Source organism: Astyanax mexicanus, chromosome 2 (assembly GCF_023375975.1).
Source record: "Astyanax mexicanus isolate ESR-SI-001 chromosome 2, AstMex3_surface, whole genome shotgun sequence".
In the NCBI taxonomy this organism is placed as follows: Eukaryota; Metazoa; Chordata; class Actinopteri; order Characiformes; family Acestrorhamphidae; genus Astyanax; species Astyanax mexicanus.
The window spans coordinates 74,149,165-74,169,526 of record NC_064409.1 but is presented as its reverse complement, the minus strand read 5'-3'; the positions used below and the strand labels follow the sequence as shown (position 1 = coordinate 74,169,526).

The 20,362-nt window shown below is 41.2% G+C and overlaps 1 protein-coding gene and 1 long non-coding RNA gene across 2 annotated transcripts; both read left to right on the top strand.

The window, feature by feature from the left end:
- Positions 1-485: 485 nt before the first annotated feature.
- LOC125799185 (uncharacterized) lies at positions 486-4,519 on the top strand. Its single transcript, XR_007438014.1, has 3 exons — positions 486-664; positions 2,175-2,249; positions 4,439-4,519. It is a non-coding gene; the product is annotated as an uncharacterized LOC125799185 (long non-coding RNA).
- A 470-nt stretch (positions 4,520-4,989) lies between these two features.
- LOC103043978 (protein NLRC3) lies at positions 4,990-19,546 on the top strand. Its single transcript, XM_049475243.1, has 7 exons — positions 4,990-5,090; positions 6,956-7,066; positions 7,424-7,481; positions 7,622-7,733; positions 11,905-13,669; positions 15,435-15,608; positions 15,947-19,546. The coding sequence occupies exons 1-7, from the start codon at positions 5,044-5,046 to the stop codon at positions 16,128-16,130; spliced, it is 2,451 nt and encodes an 816-aa protein (XP_049331200.1). The 5' UTR covers positions 4,990-5,043; the 3' UTR covers positions 16,131-19,546.
- The last annotated feature ends 816 nt before the right edge of the window (positions 19,547-20,362 follow it).

Here is a 20,362-nt window from a genome sequence, read left to right as displayed (position 1 = left end):
CTGAAATGCTATTGAATTTGTGAATATATAAAATATAATAAACATTTAGAGCATTTTGCATAATATTAATGGGTGTGCAATTTTCCTCATGACTCAAAGTATACATCCCCGTTATTCTGATGTGTATGAACCCTAAGGATATGGAGCTATTGGTGTTTTTTTTTCTTAAAGCCATCTATTCTTATGTGGGAACATTAAAAGGCATTTTTATGCACTGAAGTGATTTGGAGGTAAATAAATGAGTGTGTACAGATGTAGAGGTGGTCTAGAAGTACATGCATTTTATTCTGACAGGAAAAGTGCGCTTAGTTTTTCGGTATTAACGCTAAAAGGGCGTTGCGCAAATTTCACCCAAACAGTAAAAGGAAGTGTGTGCGTCACTCTCTGTGGTCGTACTGTCCTGATTATGTAAGTATCTGCTGGCTACCATCCTCCGTTCAGAAGTTATTAGAGCCGAAAAGTCGAATATCAAAAATGAAACTAACTTTACCGTGGTCTGCGAGAGAGATACAGAGAAAGAAAAAGAGAGATGAAGAGAAAAAAAACAAAAAGAAAGGGAAAGGTGGAGCATGATGTAGGCATGATAACATGTTTGTCTTTTGTGTGTGTGTGTGTTTAGGATGAGTTCCTCTGATGAAAAAGAGATGGACACAGAAAGGGGGAGGTAAGAAACTGATAAAAAAATAGCATAGCAAACTGGAGCTGTTTCTGTTAGAATTTGATGGTTTAGCTGCTCTACAAGCATGATAAACCTGGACCAGGGTAGATAAGCTCCATAACAAAACTTAAAGGAGAAATCCATGTGAAATGGACTTGGGGTGTAGTGAAAAATGATAACATGAGTACATTTAAGTACATTCTCTTGTTAAATAGCCCACCTTTATTGTACTTGTTATCATGTTTCACTAGACCATAAGTCCATTTCACACCAGATCTCTCCTTTAACAGTGCTGGTCGACCAGCATGATCAGTAAGACCATGCTGATTGAGCAGAACGACAAAAAAACAAATGCAACATCCAGCTAGTTTACCAGCATAGAGTATATTTTGAAGTCAAGTCAAGTCAAGTAGTTTTATTGTCAATACTGCATATGTACAGGACATACAGAGAATTGAAATTACGTTACTCTCCTTCCCAATTTTACAGCAAGTACAGATAATAGATATAATAAAAGAGTATGGGAGACACTATGGGTACAATACAGCAGGGACACAATAGACATACATGAGACAAAAACAAGGTGCAGTGGTGTGGGGGAGGAATAGATATATAAATATAAGTAAAAAAAAAAAAGAAATAGATATATAATATAAAAGAGTGGGAGACACTATATGTACAATACAACAAGACACAATAAACATACGTAAGACGTAAGACAATAGTGCAATATTGATGGTGGGGTGATTGAGATGTAATGACAGTATAAATAGTATATAACAGTAGTGCAAATATGTTATGTAGCTTAAGGCTGGTAAAGTGAATGAGTGCTAAAGTTCTTAAAAGTTCACAGTTTTTGGGGAATTAAAGTGAGTATTGACAGTGCAAGTATATCAGTAGTGCAGGTCCATTGGAAGGGACCAGTACTTTGTGCATTGTAGTGCAGAGTTTCAGTACTGTATTAGTGGGGGGGGGGGGGTGGGGGGTCAGGATGCTGAGTGAGTGTGTGCTGGGGGCAGGATTGGGATGGGGGATAGAGCAGGAAGAGAGTTCAGCATCCTAACAGCCTGATGGATGGGGCTGTCTCGCAGTCTGCTTGTCCTCGCCCCGAGACTCTTCAGTCTCCTAATTTTGGCCGGATGAGCAGCTTTTCAACCACCGTAACCCTCAGAGACCAGCTTAGACCATCTGAATCTGATATTGAGCTGAGAAAGTTTGAAAAATAAAAAACAATACATTCTTTTACAGTCTACTTAAATTCATCCTGGAAAGCAATGATAATTCAAAATTAAATTAATTTGTAAGCCCAGCTGAAAACATCCAGGTTTCAGATGATTTAAGATGGTCTTTGATGCTCACGGTAAAATCAATATACACTATTCCCTATCAGAATATTATAACCAAGTCATTGTTTGTAAACTCAATGAATAATTAATGTGTCACTGAGTTGTATTTTCTTACACAAAACAACTAACTGTAGAGTTTTAGATGATGTGTGATGCTGGTTGTGTTTCAGACCAGTTCAGAGAACGATATCTGCCTCATCTGGATCCAGCAGTGTATCTTTTAAGAGTGATCAGTCAGAGGACAGGTAATAATTTGTAACTGATAAATGAAATAAAACTACTTTTTCCTGATGTTATTGAAAATTTGAAAATTCTAGTCCCCCGCCCCCGTCCCCTTATTCTAACACACCTTATACAGGTAATCAATCAATCAAGCTCACCCTTATTCACAGTGTTGCTGAGCATTTACGGACAAATCAGGGTTTGTACGTAGACCTGTCACGATAAGTAAAATTTTTGTGGAAAATATATTGTCCCAGAAATTATTGCGATACACAATATTTTTGTACTTTTAAGACTAATAAATGCCACTGACATAATGATAACAGAATAGCATAAAAAAGCACTTATACACTTTTTAACCCTTGTGTGGTGTTCATATTTTTGTTACTCGTTTACTTTGTTACTTGTATTTAATTCAGCAAAATTAAGCAATTTTACATTAAAATACTTTACACATGCTTGCTTCACCTAAATTGCAAGCAATATAAACAGCTTACATGGTTAATATTTGCCCTTTAACTTTCTTATGTTACATTTCTTTTAAAAAGTGCTACTCTTTTTTTATTATTATTTTTTTTAATTTGTTTAGTTTCAAATTTACAAATGAAGCAATGTTTATTAGCCCTTGGCCAAACATACTGTATGTAATATAAATGTGTAGGGGCGGGGGGTGGGGGGGGGGGTGATGGTGTACAGTGTGTGTTTATCGAAAATGTGTTTTGATATATTTTTTTCACAAAAAATGAGCCAATGCCAATGAGTTTGTTAGAAAAAATATTTTTTTTTAGTATCATTTGATGAAAAATGAAAACGGGTCCCACAGACCTGAACACCACACAAGGGTTAAAGACAGCAAAAATGATATTAATCATTTATTATAATAATTTAGGGAGTTATATACTTATTTCTTCACCTACTTAAGTTCACACTGTGTGTGTGGAGTCACAGTTATTGAAGCATGAATGGCTAAAATACCGTTCACTGTTATAAATGTGAACAAACATACAAATAAACACAATGTACGATATTACGATTATCAAGAATTATTGAGGTCATGGTAATTTATTGGACGATAAAAAAACAAATAAATAAAAAGTAAAATTGAACATGTAAAGAAAAAGAACTTAGAAAACAAGGTAGAAATTTATCACATTGCAATCACATAATTTAATAATAATTTAATATAATTTAAGCTTAATTGTAGCATAAGCATGTTTAGATAGGTCTCTAAGTTCTCTAATAAGGAGCTTTGTGTGCTGTTTTCCAGGCACTGAAAATTGTGCTTGATAAAACAATCAGGAGGTTAAAAGTGGGTGTAATGAGATAACAATATATAATAAAAGCTGAATGATGATCTGTAATCATTTTAATATGGTTTAAGGCTTTTCATTTATAGCTTCATCCTCCAGTTTCAGATTGAAACAAATGCTTTGCAAAGCCAATAGATTTAATGAACTCGCTGTAATTCATTAGGACAGTGTTGCTGTTCTGTTTGTAGCTGCGCTGTTTGGCTTGTAAGCACTGCATCGTTGAACCCCCCTATAACTCTACACACACACACACAGACACACACACTGAGACTGAAATGGCTCTATCCTTATCAGTAATATTTGTTGCTCATTCTATAAAAACAACATATCTCCTATCATATATCAAATACATATCTCTGCACCTTATCCTTACTAAAACATTTTATTGTTACACTGTCTTGTCTGCTGTATTTATTGTATATATTGTCGTGTTACAGTTCTATGTTGCACATTTGTTACACTTTTGCACTTTATGATGTCTTTGGTATTGTTGTTCCATGTTGCACCATTGTTCCGGAGGAACGTCATTTTACGATGACAATAAAAGCCTTTTGATTCAAGGTTACCTGTATGTAGCAGAGTAATACGTGGAGAGCTTCAGTTACAGTGCATTACCGGCTGATAACGGCACTCATAGAACGCTTCTCAGCCAATAACATTGCAGGGTCAGAACTAACTGTGGTATAATTTAAGCTAAATTGTAGCATTAACATGTATAGATGGGTCTCTAGATTCTCTAAGAAGGGTCTTTGCCTTTTTGGGTAATTCTAAATTAAAAATGGATGTAATGAGATCTAAGATTATCAGGACTAAAAAGACTTTTTATAAATATTGTAATATTTATACAGCAACTTCTGGAGAGTTTTAGATTTTGATTATGTGTGATGTTGGTTGTGTTTTAGACCATTTCAGAGAAAGAGATCTGCCACATCTGAATCCAGCTGTGTGTCTATGAAAAGTGATCAGGATGACTCTCCTGAGAATCTCCTGAGGTAATGATCTGTTACATTCGGTGGAGCTGATACATAGGAGAGTGTATCAGACACAGCAGTGCTGCTGGAGTTTTTAAACAATATATTTTGTAGCCTGTTTGTTCATTTTCCAAATATTTTTTAAATAGGAATATACACCTTTTCTTTCATAAACACAAAAATGGACACTGAGAGCATTTTTAAATGTTTAAAAAACCGTGTAAGCTTAAAATTCCACATTTTCTTTCATAAACACACAAAAATGGACTATGAAAGTATTTTTAAACAGTTTCATAAATCTTGTAAGCTTACAATTCCACATTTTCTTTCATAAACACAAAAAAATGGACACTGAAAAGTATTTTTAAAATGTTTTAACTATATTCTATTACAATACTGAGCTGTATTTTCTTACATAAATCAACCGTAGAGCATGTGTGCTGTTTTCCAGAGTTTTAGATGGTGTGTTTTGTCGGTTGTGTTGTAGACCAGTTCAGAGAAAGAGATCTGCTTCATCTGAATCCAGCTGTGTATCTATGAAGAGTGATCAGTCAGTGGGCAGAATAATAACCTTCGGTGACAGGTAATGATCTGTTGCACTGGGTTGAGCTGATGCATGTAAATGATGGAATACTAGTAAAATATAAAAAAAATAACACCAGGCTGACCTAACCTGATTACTCCATGTTATTGGAGTTTGTTAGTATTTCAATCAACGCAGTTACAAATGCACTTTTATACATTTAAAATGCAATGAAATACGAGTTTTTGTGATGCAAAGATACAAAAAAAACACAGTTTCAGAAGACAGTGAGTGTCAGGGCCAGACAGGAATCAGACAGGTGCGGACACAGTTTACAGCTTTTATTAAAAGGCTTAGAAGTAACTGGGGCTATGAGCACAAGCAGGTACAAAACCACAGAAGGATAACAGGGAGAAACCATACCATCAACGGGAAACAGTCCAGAGTTCATACACAGGCAGGCGGTGAAAGGGAGCAGGCAAAAATCAGAGTCGTTAACACAGTCCAGGTAATACAATCCAACACACAGGGCAAAGGCAGAGAGATAAGCACAGTCCAGGTCATACACGCGGTAAATCCAATCAGAGGGCAAAGGCAAAAATCGAGGTCGGAAAAACATGGAAAAAGGATCATACACAGAATAATCAAACAATGGCAAGGAAACGCTTTGTAATGCAGGTAAACCAAACAATTACTCGGCGAGGAATGAGCGTGAGCGTGGTCCTTAAATAGTGCCGGAGATTAGTACTCTGAACTTCCTGGAGGGGTCATGTGGTGCATCAGGTGGACAGGTGTGTGCGTGATGTCATGGTGTGGTGCGTTCTGGGTATTGTAGTTGGAGACTTGAGAATCACAGACGGGGCAGAATGTGGGAGGCACAGGAGCGCTTTCAGCACCAGACATGACAGTGAGCTTAATGACTTAGGACTAAGAAAAGATGAACTTATGTGAAGTTTGCCTTCAGCTCCATCAAAGGTGAAAAAACAGTAAAAGAAAGTCTTAACCAACCAGAACTACTGTTAAAGGATTTATTCCAAGACTTTTTGGCCCAAATCATTCTAACAATCATAGTAGCAGCAGTGTTTTTCTCATCTGGTGATATTTTAAATCCATCTGACCTTTCAAAAGATATTATGTTTATTATGTTTTTTTTACCCATTTTCTCCCAAATTTACAAGGCCAATTACCCAACCCATTCATTAGGACTCCCGCTATCACAAGTGGTGCCCCAACACCAGGAGGGTGAAGACTAGCACATGCCTCCTCCGATACACCGTGAAGTCAGACTCACAGCTCGCCTTGTGCTGATCAACATCACCCTAGGAGTGCTGTGGGGAAAGAACGCCGTCTACCCACCCAAGCTGCATGACCGGGATTCGAACCAACGATCTACTGATCCAAAAGAGACTATTTAAAAAGTACCTAGAACATTTGTCACATGTTCAATCATCTTTTCTTACTCCTAAAGACGATTTAACATGAATTTCACAGCAAACTGAATATATTTGACTGGAGCTATTACATTGAGTTGATGCATAAGAAGAGTGAATCAGACACAGAAGTGCTGTTGGAGTTTTTAAACACTATTTTTTGGTATTTTTGTACAGATTAAAAACATTTTTGAATACACATTTAAACATTTTTCTTTTATAAATACAAGAAATGGACACTGAAAGTATTTAAAAAATGTTTAGCTTTTTTTTCATCTTGTAAGATTATTATATCCTATTATAATATTGAGCTGCATTTTCTTACATGAACTAACTTACTGTAGAGTTTTAGAGCGTGTGTGCTGTTTTTCAGGCAGTGGGAATTGTGCTTAAAAAAATACAGTCAGGTTAAAAATGGATATAATGAGATCTTGTGATGTTCGTACATACATAAACTTACTGTTTTAGATGATGTGTGATGTTGGTTGTTTTTAGACCAGTTCAGAAAAAGACATGTCCCTCTCCTGAATTCAGCTGTTTGTCCATGAAGAGTGACCAGTCAGTGTACAGATTAATAACTTTCAGTGACGACTCTACTGAAAACAGGTAAGACTTTGTGTATTTGACTATTTGATAACGTCTATCACAATGTAAATCGAGCAGTTGTTATTTACCTTTTTTGAATGCATGCTCTCTGTAGCATCAGTGTCAGTGTCAAATGATGTTTAAATATTGTTGAATACTAAATACAGTGTTTTATTCAAAATATGTTGCTCCTCATTTAACTAAACAGAAATAATTCCATTGTTTGCAATGAAATTAGTTGGTAAGTGCTCTTAAAATGCTGAAGATATCCGTGAAATGCTATGATCACAATATGACAAAATATTGTTATATACCTCAACTCTACTTTGCCTTGTGTTTAACTGTACATGCCATTCGTGATGCTATATTTGCCAACAGAGGAGTCCAGAGGGAGGGGTCAGAAATAACTGGGAGAAATATGGAGACCTCAGTACAGGTGTGTGTGTGTATGTGTGTGTGTGTTAAAAGGTGTATTTTTCTAGAATAAACATTTTATAGGTGAATACATTTAAAATTCTGAAATATAAAAATATGTAAACCCCAGTCTATTGTACCTTTATTATTAATTCACAAAAGAACCTGGATTACCCATCATACCCTGGGGATGTGCCAGTGGGTGGTGACGACACATTGCATGCCTTTGGGGACAGGATGAAACAGGATGACCTCGCTACTACATCGCAAACCAGTAAGAGATCAAAGTCAAAGTTTTGATGATCAACATAGTGTCAGGAAACTACCACATATAAGTGAATATTATGATGAATAAAAGCAGAGGGAAATTACAATTCTAAATTGTATTTAAATCTCAGTAAGGAAGAAAATAGTATGAAAAAAAAAAATAAAAATTATAATTGAGTTTTATGATATGATCTGATCGAGCGTAACATTATGACCACCTCCACTAAGCTCCACTGAGTCTATAGGACATATATATATATATATTGTGGCGTGAGGAGGCGGGGGAACCGTGGGTCCGCCCCACGCCGGAACTCACAGCCATGTCTGTCCCAGCCGGTGGGCATTCAGGACTGATTAAGCCGCCAGCTGGGACAGGCATAAAAACTCTGCCTCAGCTCACACTCGGGAGAGAGACTTGGACTTGGGAGGAGTGAGCTGAGGCCGCACGGACCTTTAAATGCGAATTAAGTAATTCTACGGACTCTAGAGCCCCATTGGGCTGAGTTATGTTTATTTGAGTTATTCTGGGTGTGGTGGAGGGCGTTAAAAGAAAATAAAGGTATGATTTGAGTTCATTTACTCCCCGTGTCTGTGTTCTCTGTGTGCTTCCTCCTTCTGGGTCACAGTGGTCGCGCCCCCTACCCCAGGGGCCTACCACAGTGGTGGAGAATGCGGGACCGCCCCTTTTGGGCGGGGTCCAGTGACCTGGTTGGAAGGAAGCCGCGGAGTGGAGCACGACACGGGGCTGTGGTGGACTCGAATCGTGCCTTTGTTTGGCTGCCCGAAGCCACACCTCAGTTTCGTTTTGTTTTTTTTTTCTCTAAAAAAAAAAAAAAAAAAAAAAAATGCCTCGCGGGAGGAAAAAAGGGAGGCCCGCCCCCGGCTACTCACCGCCTCTCTGGTGTGACGCCGGGGAATTCCCCTTCGCCTGTCTACTCCTCGAGCCAGAGCCCGCCCCCAGCTTCTCTCCACCGCTGGGGATTTCCCCTTCTTCTCTCTGCTTCCGGAGTGGCTCCGTCAGTGCTGGGAGGACGCCAGCGAGAGGCGGCTGCAGCAGCAGTGGACGCCTCGCCCCGAACTCGGCTGGTGCGAGTGGTGTCCGAGCCCCAGACACCGGGAGGCTGAGTGCTCTCACACCGGCCCGGACTTCTGCTGCTGCTGCGTCTTCCCGGAGGAGGAGGACGAGTTCTGCGCCTCTCCGCCCGGGCTAAGGTCCGACTCCGCCCCGCCCCGCCTCTCCGGCGAAACTCTTCGGCGGCCGAGTCCGAGTCGTGGAGGGGAGAGAACAGCCCCGACAAGAGCGAGGCCGACCCAGAGCGGGAGCCGCCTCCAGCCCCGGCGCTACCGAGAGCCGCCGCTCCACGAGCCCCGGTGCTACCGAGAGCCGCCGCTCCTCCAGCCCCGGCGCTACCGAGAGCCGCCGCTCCACAAGCCCCGGCGCTACTGAGAGCCGCCGCTCCTCCAGCCCCGGCGCTACCGAGAGCTGCCGCTCCACAAGCCCCGGCGCTACCAAGAGCCGCCGCTCCACAAGCCCCGGCGCTACCGAGAGCCGCCGCTCCACAAGCCCCGGCGCTACCGAGAGCCGCCGCTCCACAAGCCCCGGCGCTACCGAGAGCCACCGCTCCACGAGCCCCGGCGGTACCGAGAGCCGCCGCGCTACCGAGAGCCGCCGCTCCTCCAGCCCCGGCGCTACGGAGAGCTGCCGCTCCACAAGGCCCGGCGCTACCAAGAGCCGCCGCTCCACAAGCCCCGGCGCTACCGAGAGCCGCCGCTCCACAAGCCCCGGCGCTACCAAGAGTTGCCGCTCCACAAGCCCCGGCGCTACCGAGAGCCACCGCTCCACGAGCCCCGGCAGTACCGAGAGCCGCTGCGCTACCGAGAGCCGCCGCTCCACAAGCCCCGGCGCTACCGAGATCCGCCGCTCCACAAGCCCCGGCGCTACCGAGAGCCGCCGCGCTATCGAGAGCCGCCGCTCCACAAGCCCCGGCGCAACCGAGATCCGCCGCTCCACAAGCCCCGGCGCTACCGAGAGCCGCCGCTCCACAAGCCCCAGCGCTACCGAGAGCCGCCGCTCCACAAGCCCCGGCGCTACAGAGAGCCGCCGCTCCACAAGCCCCGGCGCTACCGAGAGCCGCCGCTCCACAAGCCCCGGCGCTACCGAGAGCCGCCGCTCCACAAGCCCCAGCGCTACCGAGAGCCGCCGCGCTACCGAGAGCCGCTCCGCCGGTCCCGGTGCCCCGAGCCGCCGCTCCACCTATCCCGGTGCCCCGAGCCGCCGCTCCACCAGTTCCGGTGCCCCGAGCCGCCGCTCCACCCGCCACGGCACTGCCGAGAGCCGCCGCACCTCCCGCCACGGCGCTGCAGAGAGCCGCCGCACCTCCCGCCACAGCGCTGCAGAGAGCCGCCGCACCTTCCGCCACGGCGCTGCCGAGAGCCGCCGCACCTTCCGCCACGGCGCTGCCGAGAGCCGCCGCACCTCCCGCCACGGCGCTGCCGAGAGCTGCCGCTGCGCGAGGCTGGGGGACTGAGGCTGAGAGGCGGGCTGCCATCTCCACGGGCCTCTCTCTGGAGGGGGGGGCCCAAGTGAACGAACTGCATCCCCCGCTCTCCTCACCCCGCCTCTCTTCGTTCGCTCCAGTCACCAGGTCACGCCTCACCTTCGACCCTGGTGGCTGGAAGCTAAGGGGGAGGGACTGTGGCGTGAGGAGGCGGGGGAACCGTGGGTCCGCCCCACGCCGGAACTCACAGCCATGTCTGTCCCAGCCGGTGGGCATTCAGGACTGATTAAGCCGCCAGCTGGTTATGTTTATTTGAGTTATTCTGGGTGTGGTGGAGGGCGTTAAAAGAAAATAAAAGTATGATTTGAGTTCACTTACTCCCCGTGTCTGTGTTCTCTGTGTGCTTCCTCCTTCCGGGTCACAGTGGTCGCGCCCCCTACCCCAGGGGCCTACCACAATATATATATATATATATATATATATATATATATTATCCCACCCACATACATCTGCTCAAAGATGCCTTGTGCTGATCAACATCACCCCTAGGAGTGATGAGGGAAAAGAGCACCATCTACCGACCCAGAGAGCAAAGCCAATCGTGCTCTCTCAGGGCTCCGGCAGCTGTTAGCAAACTGCATGACCGGGATTCATACAAGCAATCTCCTGATCATAGTGGCAGTGCCTTAGTTTGCTTGACCACTCAGAGCCCCATAGCAGCTATTATTATTTGGGCGGTGCATTATTCTCACTGATTAGCATGGTGGTGGTGTATGAGGTTATTGTTGTGATTGTACATTGAGTGGATCAGATGCAGCAGTGCTGCTGGAGTTTTTAAACACTTCAGTGTCACTGCTGAGGTCATCATTAAAAAAAAAAACATTTCAAAAGAGCATGTAGGGGCATCCATCCCTGCCCTCCATGATACAATTGCCTGCTAATTCACATACTTGCTGTAACTGAACACGTGCAGAAATGAGAATATACTTCACAATCATTTTACACTAATTCAACACAAATCCCACACAGGTTTGACATTTGAACTAGGGGTGTGCCATATCGTATCATACTCATTTTTGAATATAGTGAATGATATTATACCCTGAAATATCGTGCCATATCACCCACCCCTAATTATCACATTAGGGTACTACTTTTTTATGTTTTTTAGCAAAATAAACATTTACACTGTTCTCATTTCACATTATATATCTACCAGAGACAGATTATATCTGTCCAGTATCATTTATTTTACTTTAATCCTGGATTTATGGAGATATGTGGAGTGCATTATTATTAGTATCATAACATTCTGAGTCAGTTACATTTTTTTATATCTCAGTTAGGGGTGTTCATATTGTTGCAGTAATGTATTCTTAAAATAGTTTTTTCATTCAGTGTTTTGTCATATTGCAAAGAGTATTATTATCACTAAAATACCATGAAATATTGTGATATTATTTAAGGGCCTTATGACTCACCCCTACTATGAAGCTTGTTAAAGACTTATGAATGATATATTGTTTATTTATATGTTAAGTTCCACTTTGAATCCTTGAACTTGAACACATCAATGTTAAGCCTATTTTAAGTATGTTCATTACTGTTAATGATACTAATCACAATTGAGTAGTGATGAGCCTATTTAACATGTTTACTACCATTTCTCCCTTTTTGTAGCACTGGCTCTTTCTTGCCATCAAAAACTCAAATTCACGCTGGGGGAAAAATGTCAGAAACGTACTGAAGGAATCCTAAAAACTGGATCTTTAGTACATTTGCATGAGATCTACACAGAGCTGTACATTGTAGAGGAAGGCAGTGACGAGGCCAATAAAGAACATGAAGTGAGCCAGATTGAAGCAGCATCCAGGAGACGAGATACACAGGAAATACCCATCAAATGCAATGACATCTTAAAACACAAAGACAAGGTTATCAGAACTGTGCTGACTAAAGGAGTTGCTGGAATTGGAAAAACAGTCTCTGTGCAGAAGTTCATTCTAGACTGGGCTGAGGGAACAGCTAATCAGGATGTGCTCTTCATCTTTCCACTTCCTTTTAGAAAGCTGAATTTGATAAAAGAGGAAAAACTCAGTCTGGTGAATCTTCTACATCGTTTTTTTACGGACACAAAGAATTTAAAACCAGAGGAATTTCATCACAACAAAGTCCTGTTCATCTTTGATGGTCTGGATGAGTGTAGACTTCCTCTAGATTTCCAGAACAGTGAGAGTGTATCTGATGTAACACAGTCAGCTTCAGTGGATGTGCTCCTGACAAACCTTATCAAGGGGAAGTTGCTTCCTTCCGCTCTTATATGGATAACAACTCGACCAGCAGCAGCTGATCAGATCCCTGCTGACTGTATTAACCAGGTAACAGAGATACGAGGGTTCAGTGACCTTCAGAAGGAAGAATACTTCAGGAAAAGGTTCAGGGAGGAGCATGTTGCAGAAAGAATCATCACCCACCTCAAGTCCTCAAGAAGTCTCTATATCATGTGCCACATCCCAGTCTTCTGTTGGATTACAGGCAGTGTTTTAGAGAGGATTCTGGGGGAATCTGAGATATCAGAGATCCCCAAGACTCTGACTGAAATGTTCACACAATTCATTGTGTTTCAGATCAAACACAGCAGGAAAAAGTACCAAGAAAAAGGAGATGTAGATCATGAGGAGGCTAGAGAGATTATCCTGGCTCTGGGAAAACTGGCTTTCCAACAGTTGGAAAAAGGCAACCTGATATTCTATGAGGAAGACCTGATAAAATGTGGTATTGACGTCAGAGAGGCGTCTGTATACTCAGGTGTTTGCACCCAGATCTTTTGGGAAGAGTCTGGGCTACACTTGGGAAGGGTTTTCAGCTTTGTGCATCTGAGTGCTCAGGAGTTTTTGGCTGCCTTGTATGTCATTCTATCATTCATCTTCAAAAACAAGAATGTGTTGCAAAGGCAACACTTCCCCACAAAGTCAACACTGTCTGATGTCCTCAAGTGTGCCGTGGACAAGGCCTTGGAAAGTGAGACCGGACACCTGAACTTGTTCCTCCGCTTCCTTTCAGGCCTCTCGTTAGAATCCAATCAGACTATCTTACAAGGTCTCCTGTCCCAGAGAGTAAGCACCTCTCACAATACAGAGGAAATTATCAAATACATCAAGGATAAAACCTGTGAGACCACTCCAGAGAAAACAATAAATCTGTTCCACTGTTTGAATGAACTGAATGATCACTCTCTGCAGCAGAAAGTCCAGTCATATGTAAACAAGGAAACTATTGGTGGTTCTTGTGATCCTAAGTTCTGTCCTGGGCAGTGGTCAGCTTTGGCATTCATAATGCTGAATTCTGAAAATCAGCTGGAAGAATTTGACTTGAGGAGGTATCACCAATCAGAGGGGTGTCTTCTAAGGTTGCTGCCAGTGATTCGAACATGCAGAAATGTTATGTGAGTATTTTTGTTCACAAATGCTCTCCTGCATCTTTAAGCCCTATTCAGACTGGATAGTTTTTACCCCTATAAATGTTCAGGATTTTTCTTTATAAATCATTGGTTGTTCGGATCAGCAGTTTTATATATAATGTAGCAGATGAACACAGAAATATTTAAAAAGTAAAATGAAGTTTATAGGATTTACAGAAAGTGTGCAATTATTCTTTAAACTAAATTAAGCAGGTGCATACATCTGGAAACCCCAACAGAAAAATTACATCAATGTTTTGTAGCTCCTTCTCTTGCAGAAATAACAAACTAAACTATTTCAATTATTTATAAGGTATTTTGGATTATTCTTCTTTACAAAACATCTCCAGTTCAGTCAGGTTTGATGGTTTCTGAGCATGGACAACCCGCTTTAAATCACACCACAGATTTTCAATAATATTCAGATCTGTGGACTGAGATGATCATTTCAGAACGTTGTTCTTGTTCCTCTGCATGAAAGCTTTAGTAGACTTTGAGCAGTGTTTGGTGTTTAGGGTTGATGTCTTGTTAAAGTATCCAGACACAGTCACTGATTCTTGAACATTGTTCTAAAGAATCTGCTGATATTGACTGGAATGCATGCGACCCTCAACTTTAACAAGGTTCCCAGTATCTGCACTGACCACACAGCCCCACAGCATGAAGGAAGCACCACCACATTTTACTGTGGGGAGCAGCAAGTGTTTGTCTTGGGACGCTGTGTTCTTTTTTTCCACCTTGCATAAATAACCATCCTCCAAATAACTCAATTTTAGTTTCATCAGTCCAGAGAACCTTTTTTCAAAAAATCAAGCTGGCTTGTATAAAGGTGCTTTAGCATACCTCAAGCGACTCTGTTTGTGACGTGTGCTTAGAAAAGGCTTCTTCTACATTATTCTCCCATACAGCCTCTCCCTGTGTGACGTGTGCTGAATAGCTGAACGATGAACAGTGACTCCATCTGCAGCATTATAATGTTGTAGGCCTTTGGAGCTCTGGAGGTCTGTGGTTGACTATGTCTGTTTTCACCATCCTTCCCCTCTACTTATCTGAGATTTTTCTTATTCTGCTTGTTATTGGGGTCTTAACTAGAACTGTGCCTGTAGTCTTCCATTTCCTCACTATGTTCGTCACAGTGGAAACTAACAGGTGAAATCTCTGAGATTTGAACTTTGAGACTTTTTGGATCCCTCCCTTAAACCATGATGTGGAACCGTCTTTGCTTTCAGATCATTTGAGAGTTGTGTTTTGAGGCTCCCATATTGCCACTCTTTAAAGAAGATGCAAAGAGGTGAAAAACGTGCAATTGGCTCCTTAACCCTTTCTTATAATTGGATTCTCCTTCGTATGTAGGTCAAGGATCAAAGAGCATACCAAACAAATATGCTATATGTTATACTTAACATTGTTGCTATGAACAACCAATGATTTATAAAGGAAAATCATGAAAATTATCAGATGTGCCCAAACATTTTCCTACCACTGTATGAGAGGGATAAGAAATCTCAGCATCAGTGGCTGAGATGGGAGTAGGTACTTGATTTACACAGTGCCATTACCTCAAAAGACATGTGATTAAAACAGCTTTTATTATTAACTTATAGTAATAATGAAGTTGTTGTTTAAATTAATTACCATTAATACAAGAAAAAGAATGTTGATAATGGTAGATGATAATGTTTGCTTTTCTTAGTACTTATTTAGTTTGTGTATGTGTGTGTGTGTGCGTGCGTGCAACATTTCTTTTCAGACTGCATAAGTGTAATCTGACAGGGAAAAGCTGTGCTGCTCTGGCTTCAGCTCTCAGCTCAAACTCCTCATGTATAAGGGAGCTGGACCTGAGTTACAATAAGCTCCAGGATTCAGGAGTGAAGCTCCTCTGTGATGGACTGAAGAGTTCACAGTGTAAACTAGAGAAACTGGGGTGAGGTTAACACTGTCTCTGTGTAGATTAATCTTTCAAATACATACATACAGATACACATTTACTTTTATTCTTTAAGTAAAAATTTTGACAATAAAAGAACAAATTCCTTCAGTGTTCTTTGCATTGAGGAAATCACAGGGCCCTACACAGATTTGAGCATGGATATGAATATAGATTTGTTATAGTATCACATCAGGAATTATTCTTATTTCCCTCCAATATTATATAAAGCGTGTTTAATTTTCATTGATAATATCCTAATACCTGGTATTGGATATGTACCTTCTCTTTAAGATAAGTATGTATATTTGCTGAGTGAGTTTTTGTTGTTGCAGGCTGGAATGCTGCAGTCTTGGAAAGGAAGGCTGTACAGCTCTGACTGCAGCTCTGACATCAAACCCCACACACCTGCAAGAGCTCAATATAAAGCACAATAAACCAGGAAATTCTGGAGTTAAGCTGCTCCAAACTCTGGTGGAGGATCCACAATGTAAATTGGATAAATTACTGATAGATTAGGTTGTTAACATTGTGTTTCTTTAAACATACACTAAGCATTAAGCATAACTGTTGGGTAACAAAGTACAAATATTGTCAAATCTTAGATCTTGTCTGTCTTGTGTTTTTTTTTCTTTTTTTTTTTGCTCTTTCTGTTTTCATGTCTTTTCCTGTCTGCTTGTTTTTTTCAGCCATGTGCTCTTTAGCTTTAGTTTCTATCTTGTTTCTTCCCTTGGCTCTGCCCTAGTCATTAGTGTTTCCACCTGTCTTGTCACCTGTTACCCCACATCCTCGTTAATAGCCCCAGTTGTTTCCAGTCACTCAGTGTGTATATTACATAATATTACATTACATTTGGAAGACGATGTTGTGCAAAGCCACTTACAATGATTTACATAATGATGTACATAGAGTAATGAAAGTTCAAGATAAAAAACATGTTTAGACAGGGCCTAAAGGAGGCCAAATGGAAATAGTGGGATAGAAGAGTAAAGGAGGGGGAGCAGGAAATAAAGTTAGAAGTAGTTTTGTAAAGTAGGTTTGCAGGTTAATATGTCAGAGGTGTTAGGAGAGTAAGTGCTCTTTGAAGAGCTCAGTCTTCAGGAGTTTCTTAAAGATAGTGAGAGATTCTCCTGATCTGGTAGTAGAAGGTAGTTAGTTAGAGGTGTTAGGAGAATAAGTGCTCTTTGAAGAGCTCTGTCTTCAGGAGTTTATTAAAGATAGTGAGAGATTCTCCTGATCTGGTAGTGGAAGGTAGTTTGTTCCACCATTGGGGAACTCTGTATGAGAACAGTCTGGATTGCTTTGTGTGAATGTTTGTTTGGTAAAGCGAGGCGTCGTTCATTGGAGGAGCGCAGCGGCCGGGAGGTAGCGTAAGCCTTCAGGAGTGAGTACAAGTAGGAAGGAGCCTGTTTTCTTCATCATCTTGTAGGCGATTATAAGAGCTTTGAATTTAATATGAGCAGCAACTTGTAGCCAATGGAGCTCAATGAGCAGTGGAGTGACATGTGCCCTTTGGTTTTGGCTGGTTGAAGACCAGGCATGTAGCTGTGTTTTGGATCGTCTAGAGTAGTTTTACTACACAGGCCGGGAGGCCTAATAGTATGGCTTAGATAGATAGACAGATAGATAGATATATAGATACATACATACATACTTTATTGATCCCTGAGGGGAAATTGTGGAATTTTGGCTTTGCATTAGTCAAGGCGTAAGATGACGACTGCTTGTACCAGAAGTTGGGTGGCCTGTTGGGTAAGAAATGGTCAAAATTTTGGATGTTATAAAGCGCGAAGCGGCAGGATCGAGCAACTGAAGCCACCTGGTTGTAAAGGAGAGCCGGTCATCAACCCGAACACCCAGGTTTCTAGTAACCTTTGTCAGGGAGAGAGAAAGTGAGGAAGAGTTGATGGTTATGGTGAAGTTGTGTTGTATAGATGGTTTTCCTGGTATAACCAGAAGCTCAGTCTTGGAAAGGTTTAGCTGGAGGTAATGCTACTTCATCCATGAGGATATGTCTGAGAGACACTGTGATATCCGTGCGTAGAGAGGTAGTGTATAAAAAATAAGCTTTTTTGCCATTTTTTTTTCTGCAGCAAGGAATATATATAGGCCCTTTGTTTCAGTGTTCCTTGTCTAGTCTTTTGTAGGCTTTGTGTGCTGTGATTTCATGTCAATAACTGTTTTCTCCATGTGTGTTTAGAATTGTAGTTCTTTCCTTAGTGTTCTCTGTTTTTTCAGGTTTTCTTAGTCTTATTTTATTACTCTTGCATTATCTTTCTCATATTTGTTTCAGTTCAGTAATTTCAGATATTTTACTTCTACTTCTTACATTTTCACACAATTATCTGAACTTTTTACTCCTTACATTTTAAAAGTAGCCTCGTTGCTCCTATTTCATTTCAGCTTGTTTTCATTCCGGCTTTTCACCGTTCAATAAAACCCCTATCCAGATAAATCTCTCCATCCATCCAGAGTGAATCTGGTTGTGGTTGGATTTAAAGAAGTATAAACATATACCGATCTGACACCCTATTGGGTTAAACTGTGATTCTTCACACCTGCACACGAGACAAACATCCAACTAAGCTTCTTTAATATATTTACTTTCTACTGAAATACATTCTTTTTAATGGGCATATATGCAGCTGAAACAGGGAGCCTAGTGCATCACAAATTTATAAACTCTAAAATTTTAATAATATTATTATATATATAATATTATAAATATTAAACTACAGTACTAATAAAACTCTAAAATTAAAAATACATTTTAAAATAAAAATTAAAATAATAAAATAATTACATGAAAGCAATGGAATAGTAATGAGCTTTAAGACTGGATTTAAAAAGTTATAGAGAGGTTGCCAATCGAATCTGCAGCGGCAGCTCATTCTACAGTTTTGGGGCCGCCGCAGCAAATGCTCAGCCCCCCTCAGCTTCGGCCCTGACTTTGGGACCACTAGCCGAAGCTGATCGTCAGATCTTAGGGACTGAACGAGAACATAAGGCATGAACATTTTGCATCAACTATAACTTAGTAACCAATGTGTAAATAGCACCAATGTACAGTGAGTTACAATAATAGATCCTTGTGGAAATAAATGCATGACTTAACATCTTTATCTCAAAGTCAGAGAAAGACAAAAAAAGGCTTAGCTTTGGATAGCTGTGGATAGCTGAGGTCTGAGTAAAGGTTTACCAATGGCGTAGGTTTCATTGGTGATTACATGGCCAAGGTCTCTCCAGGCCAAATAAGATAATTTCTGTCTTGGCCTCGTTAAGATTTAAAAAGTTTAAAGCCGTCTGTGCCTTTTATTTCCTCGAGGCAGCTCAGTAGATTGCCCACCATCTAAGCCATCTGTCGACTAATTGCCATTGTTTGCATTGGTGTCTTGAAATATAAATCTGCACTGCTACAGCCTGAAAATTAGCATGCCAGTAATCAAAATTGGTATGCTAGAGATTTTGAGAGACAGTTTTAGTGCTCTTAATATACATACCTATTTACTGTATGCCAGCATTACATTTTTCATGTTTTATGTGTATGATATTAACAGTCATATAATTGCATGATGTATTTGTAATTACATCCTGGGCTTTCATATAATGTACATTTTCTTGTAAAATTGACTTATTAGTTCAGTAATTTTACATTGATTCTGTTTTTTTTCAACATTGACTCAATGTTATGTTATTTTTATGTATTTGCATTAAACTTTAATTTGTCTATGTCAACGGATTTTGGTCCAAGTGATTTTGTAGCGTTTCTTGGTCCATTCATCATGAATGTTTGACAGCATGTACAAGGCATTTAAACTTTTTACATTTGTTTTTGTTGCAACCTTTTGCTGAATAAAAAGAGTGGCATAAAGTTATCCAAAAGCAGTGTGTAAGACTGGTGGAGGAGAACATACCAAGATGCATGAAAACTGTAAATAAAAACCAGGGTTATTTCACCAAATATTAATTTTATGACCATGAACTTCGTTTCTTTGCATTATTTGAGGTCTGAAAGCTGTGCATTTATTTTGTTATTTATTTTAGTTAATTTTACTCAAACATATACCTATAAGTAGCAAAATCAGAGAAAATATCCAATAACCAAAAGTTTCCAATGCAGCCTAGTCATTTTCCTCTTTCAGAAGGAGGGACTATTTTACATTACGTCTTTATCGATTTCCCAAGACACTCAATGTAACCAATCAGATTGTCTCCAAAAGACTTGATAAGATAAAGCTGTGTCAGATCCTGGCATCATTATGAAACCCATGTTGCCCAAATTCTGGAAACATCCCAGTTCACAGCTTCTGTGGTAATTATGAGCTGCCTGACGTTAACTCTCAGTTTGGCTGGAGAGAGGAGGGGCTAATATGTGGTCAAGTCTGTCTGAGTGACGGTATAAATGCCAAGACGGGGGTCTCTAATCACAGGCACACACATGATCATTAAACAGGCTGCAGTGGCCATGGATTACTGCTATCATGAACAGGCCTGAGGGGAGGGGGCCGGACATCTGTACGAAAAGCTGCAGCAGTGGGACACGTATGCATGTTCCCTCCACAGCGAAACAGTGGTGAAAATAGAAAAATCACCATGTGGATTTACAATAGGCGGCTATTTTTCACTCAATTTGCCTTCACACTGAATCTCTGATCGTCACTGTTTAAGCTGTGTTGAAGCACAATGGTCCTAAACTTGCGGCAAGTCTTATCAGTTCAATGTGAGCAAATTTGGATCTGTGTTTAGGAGAC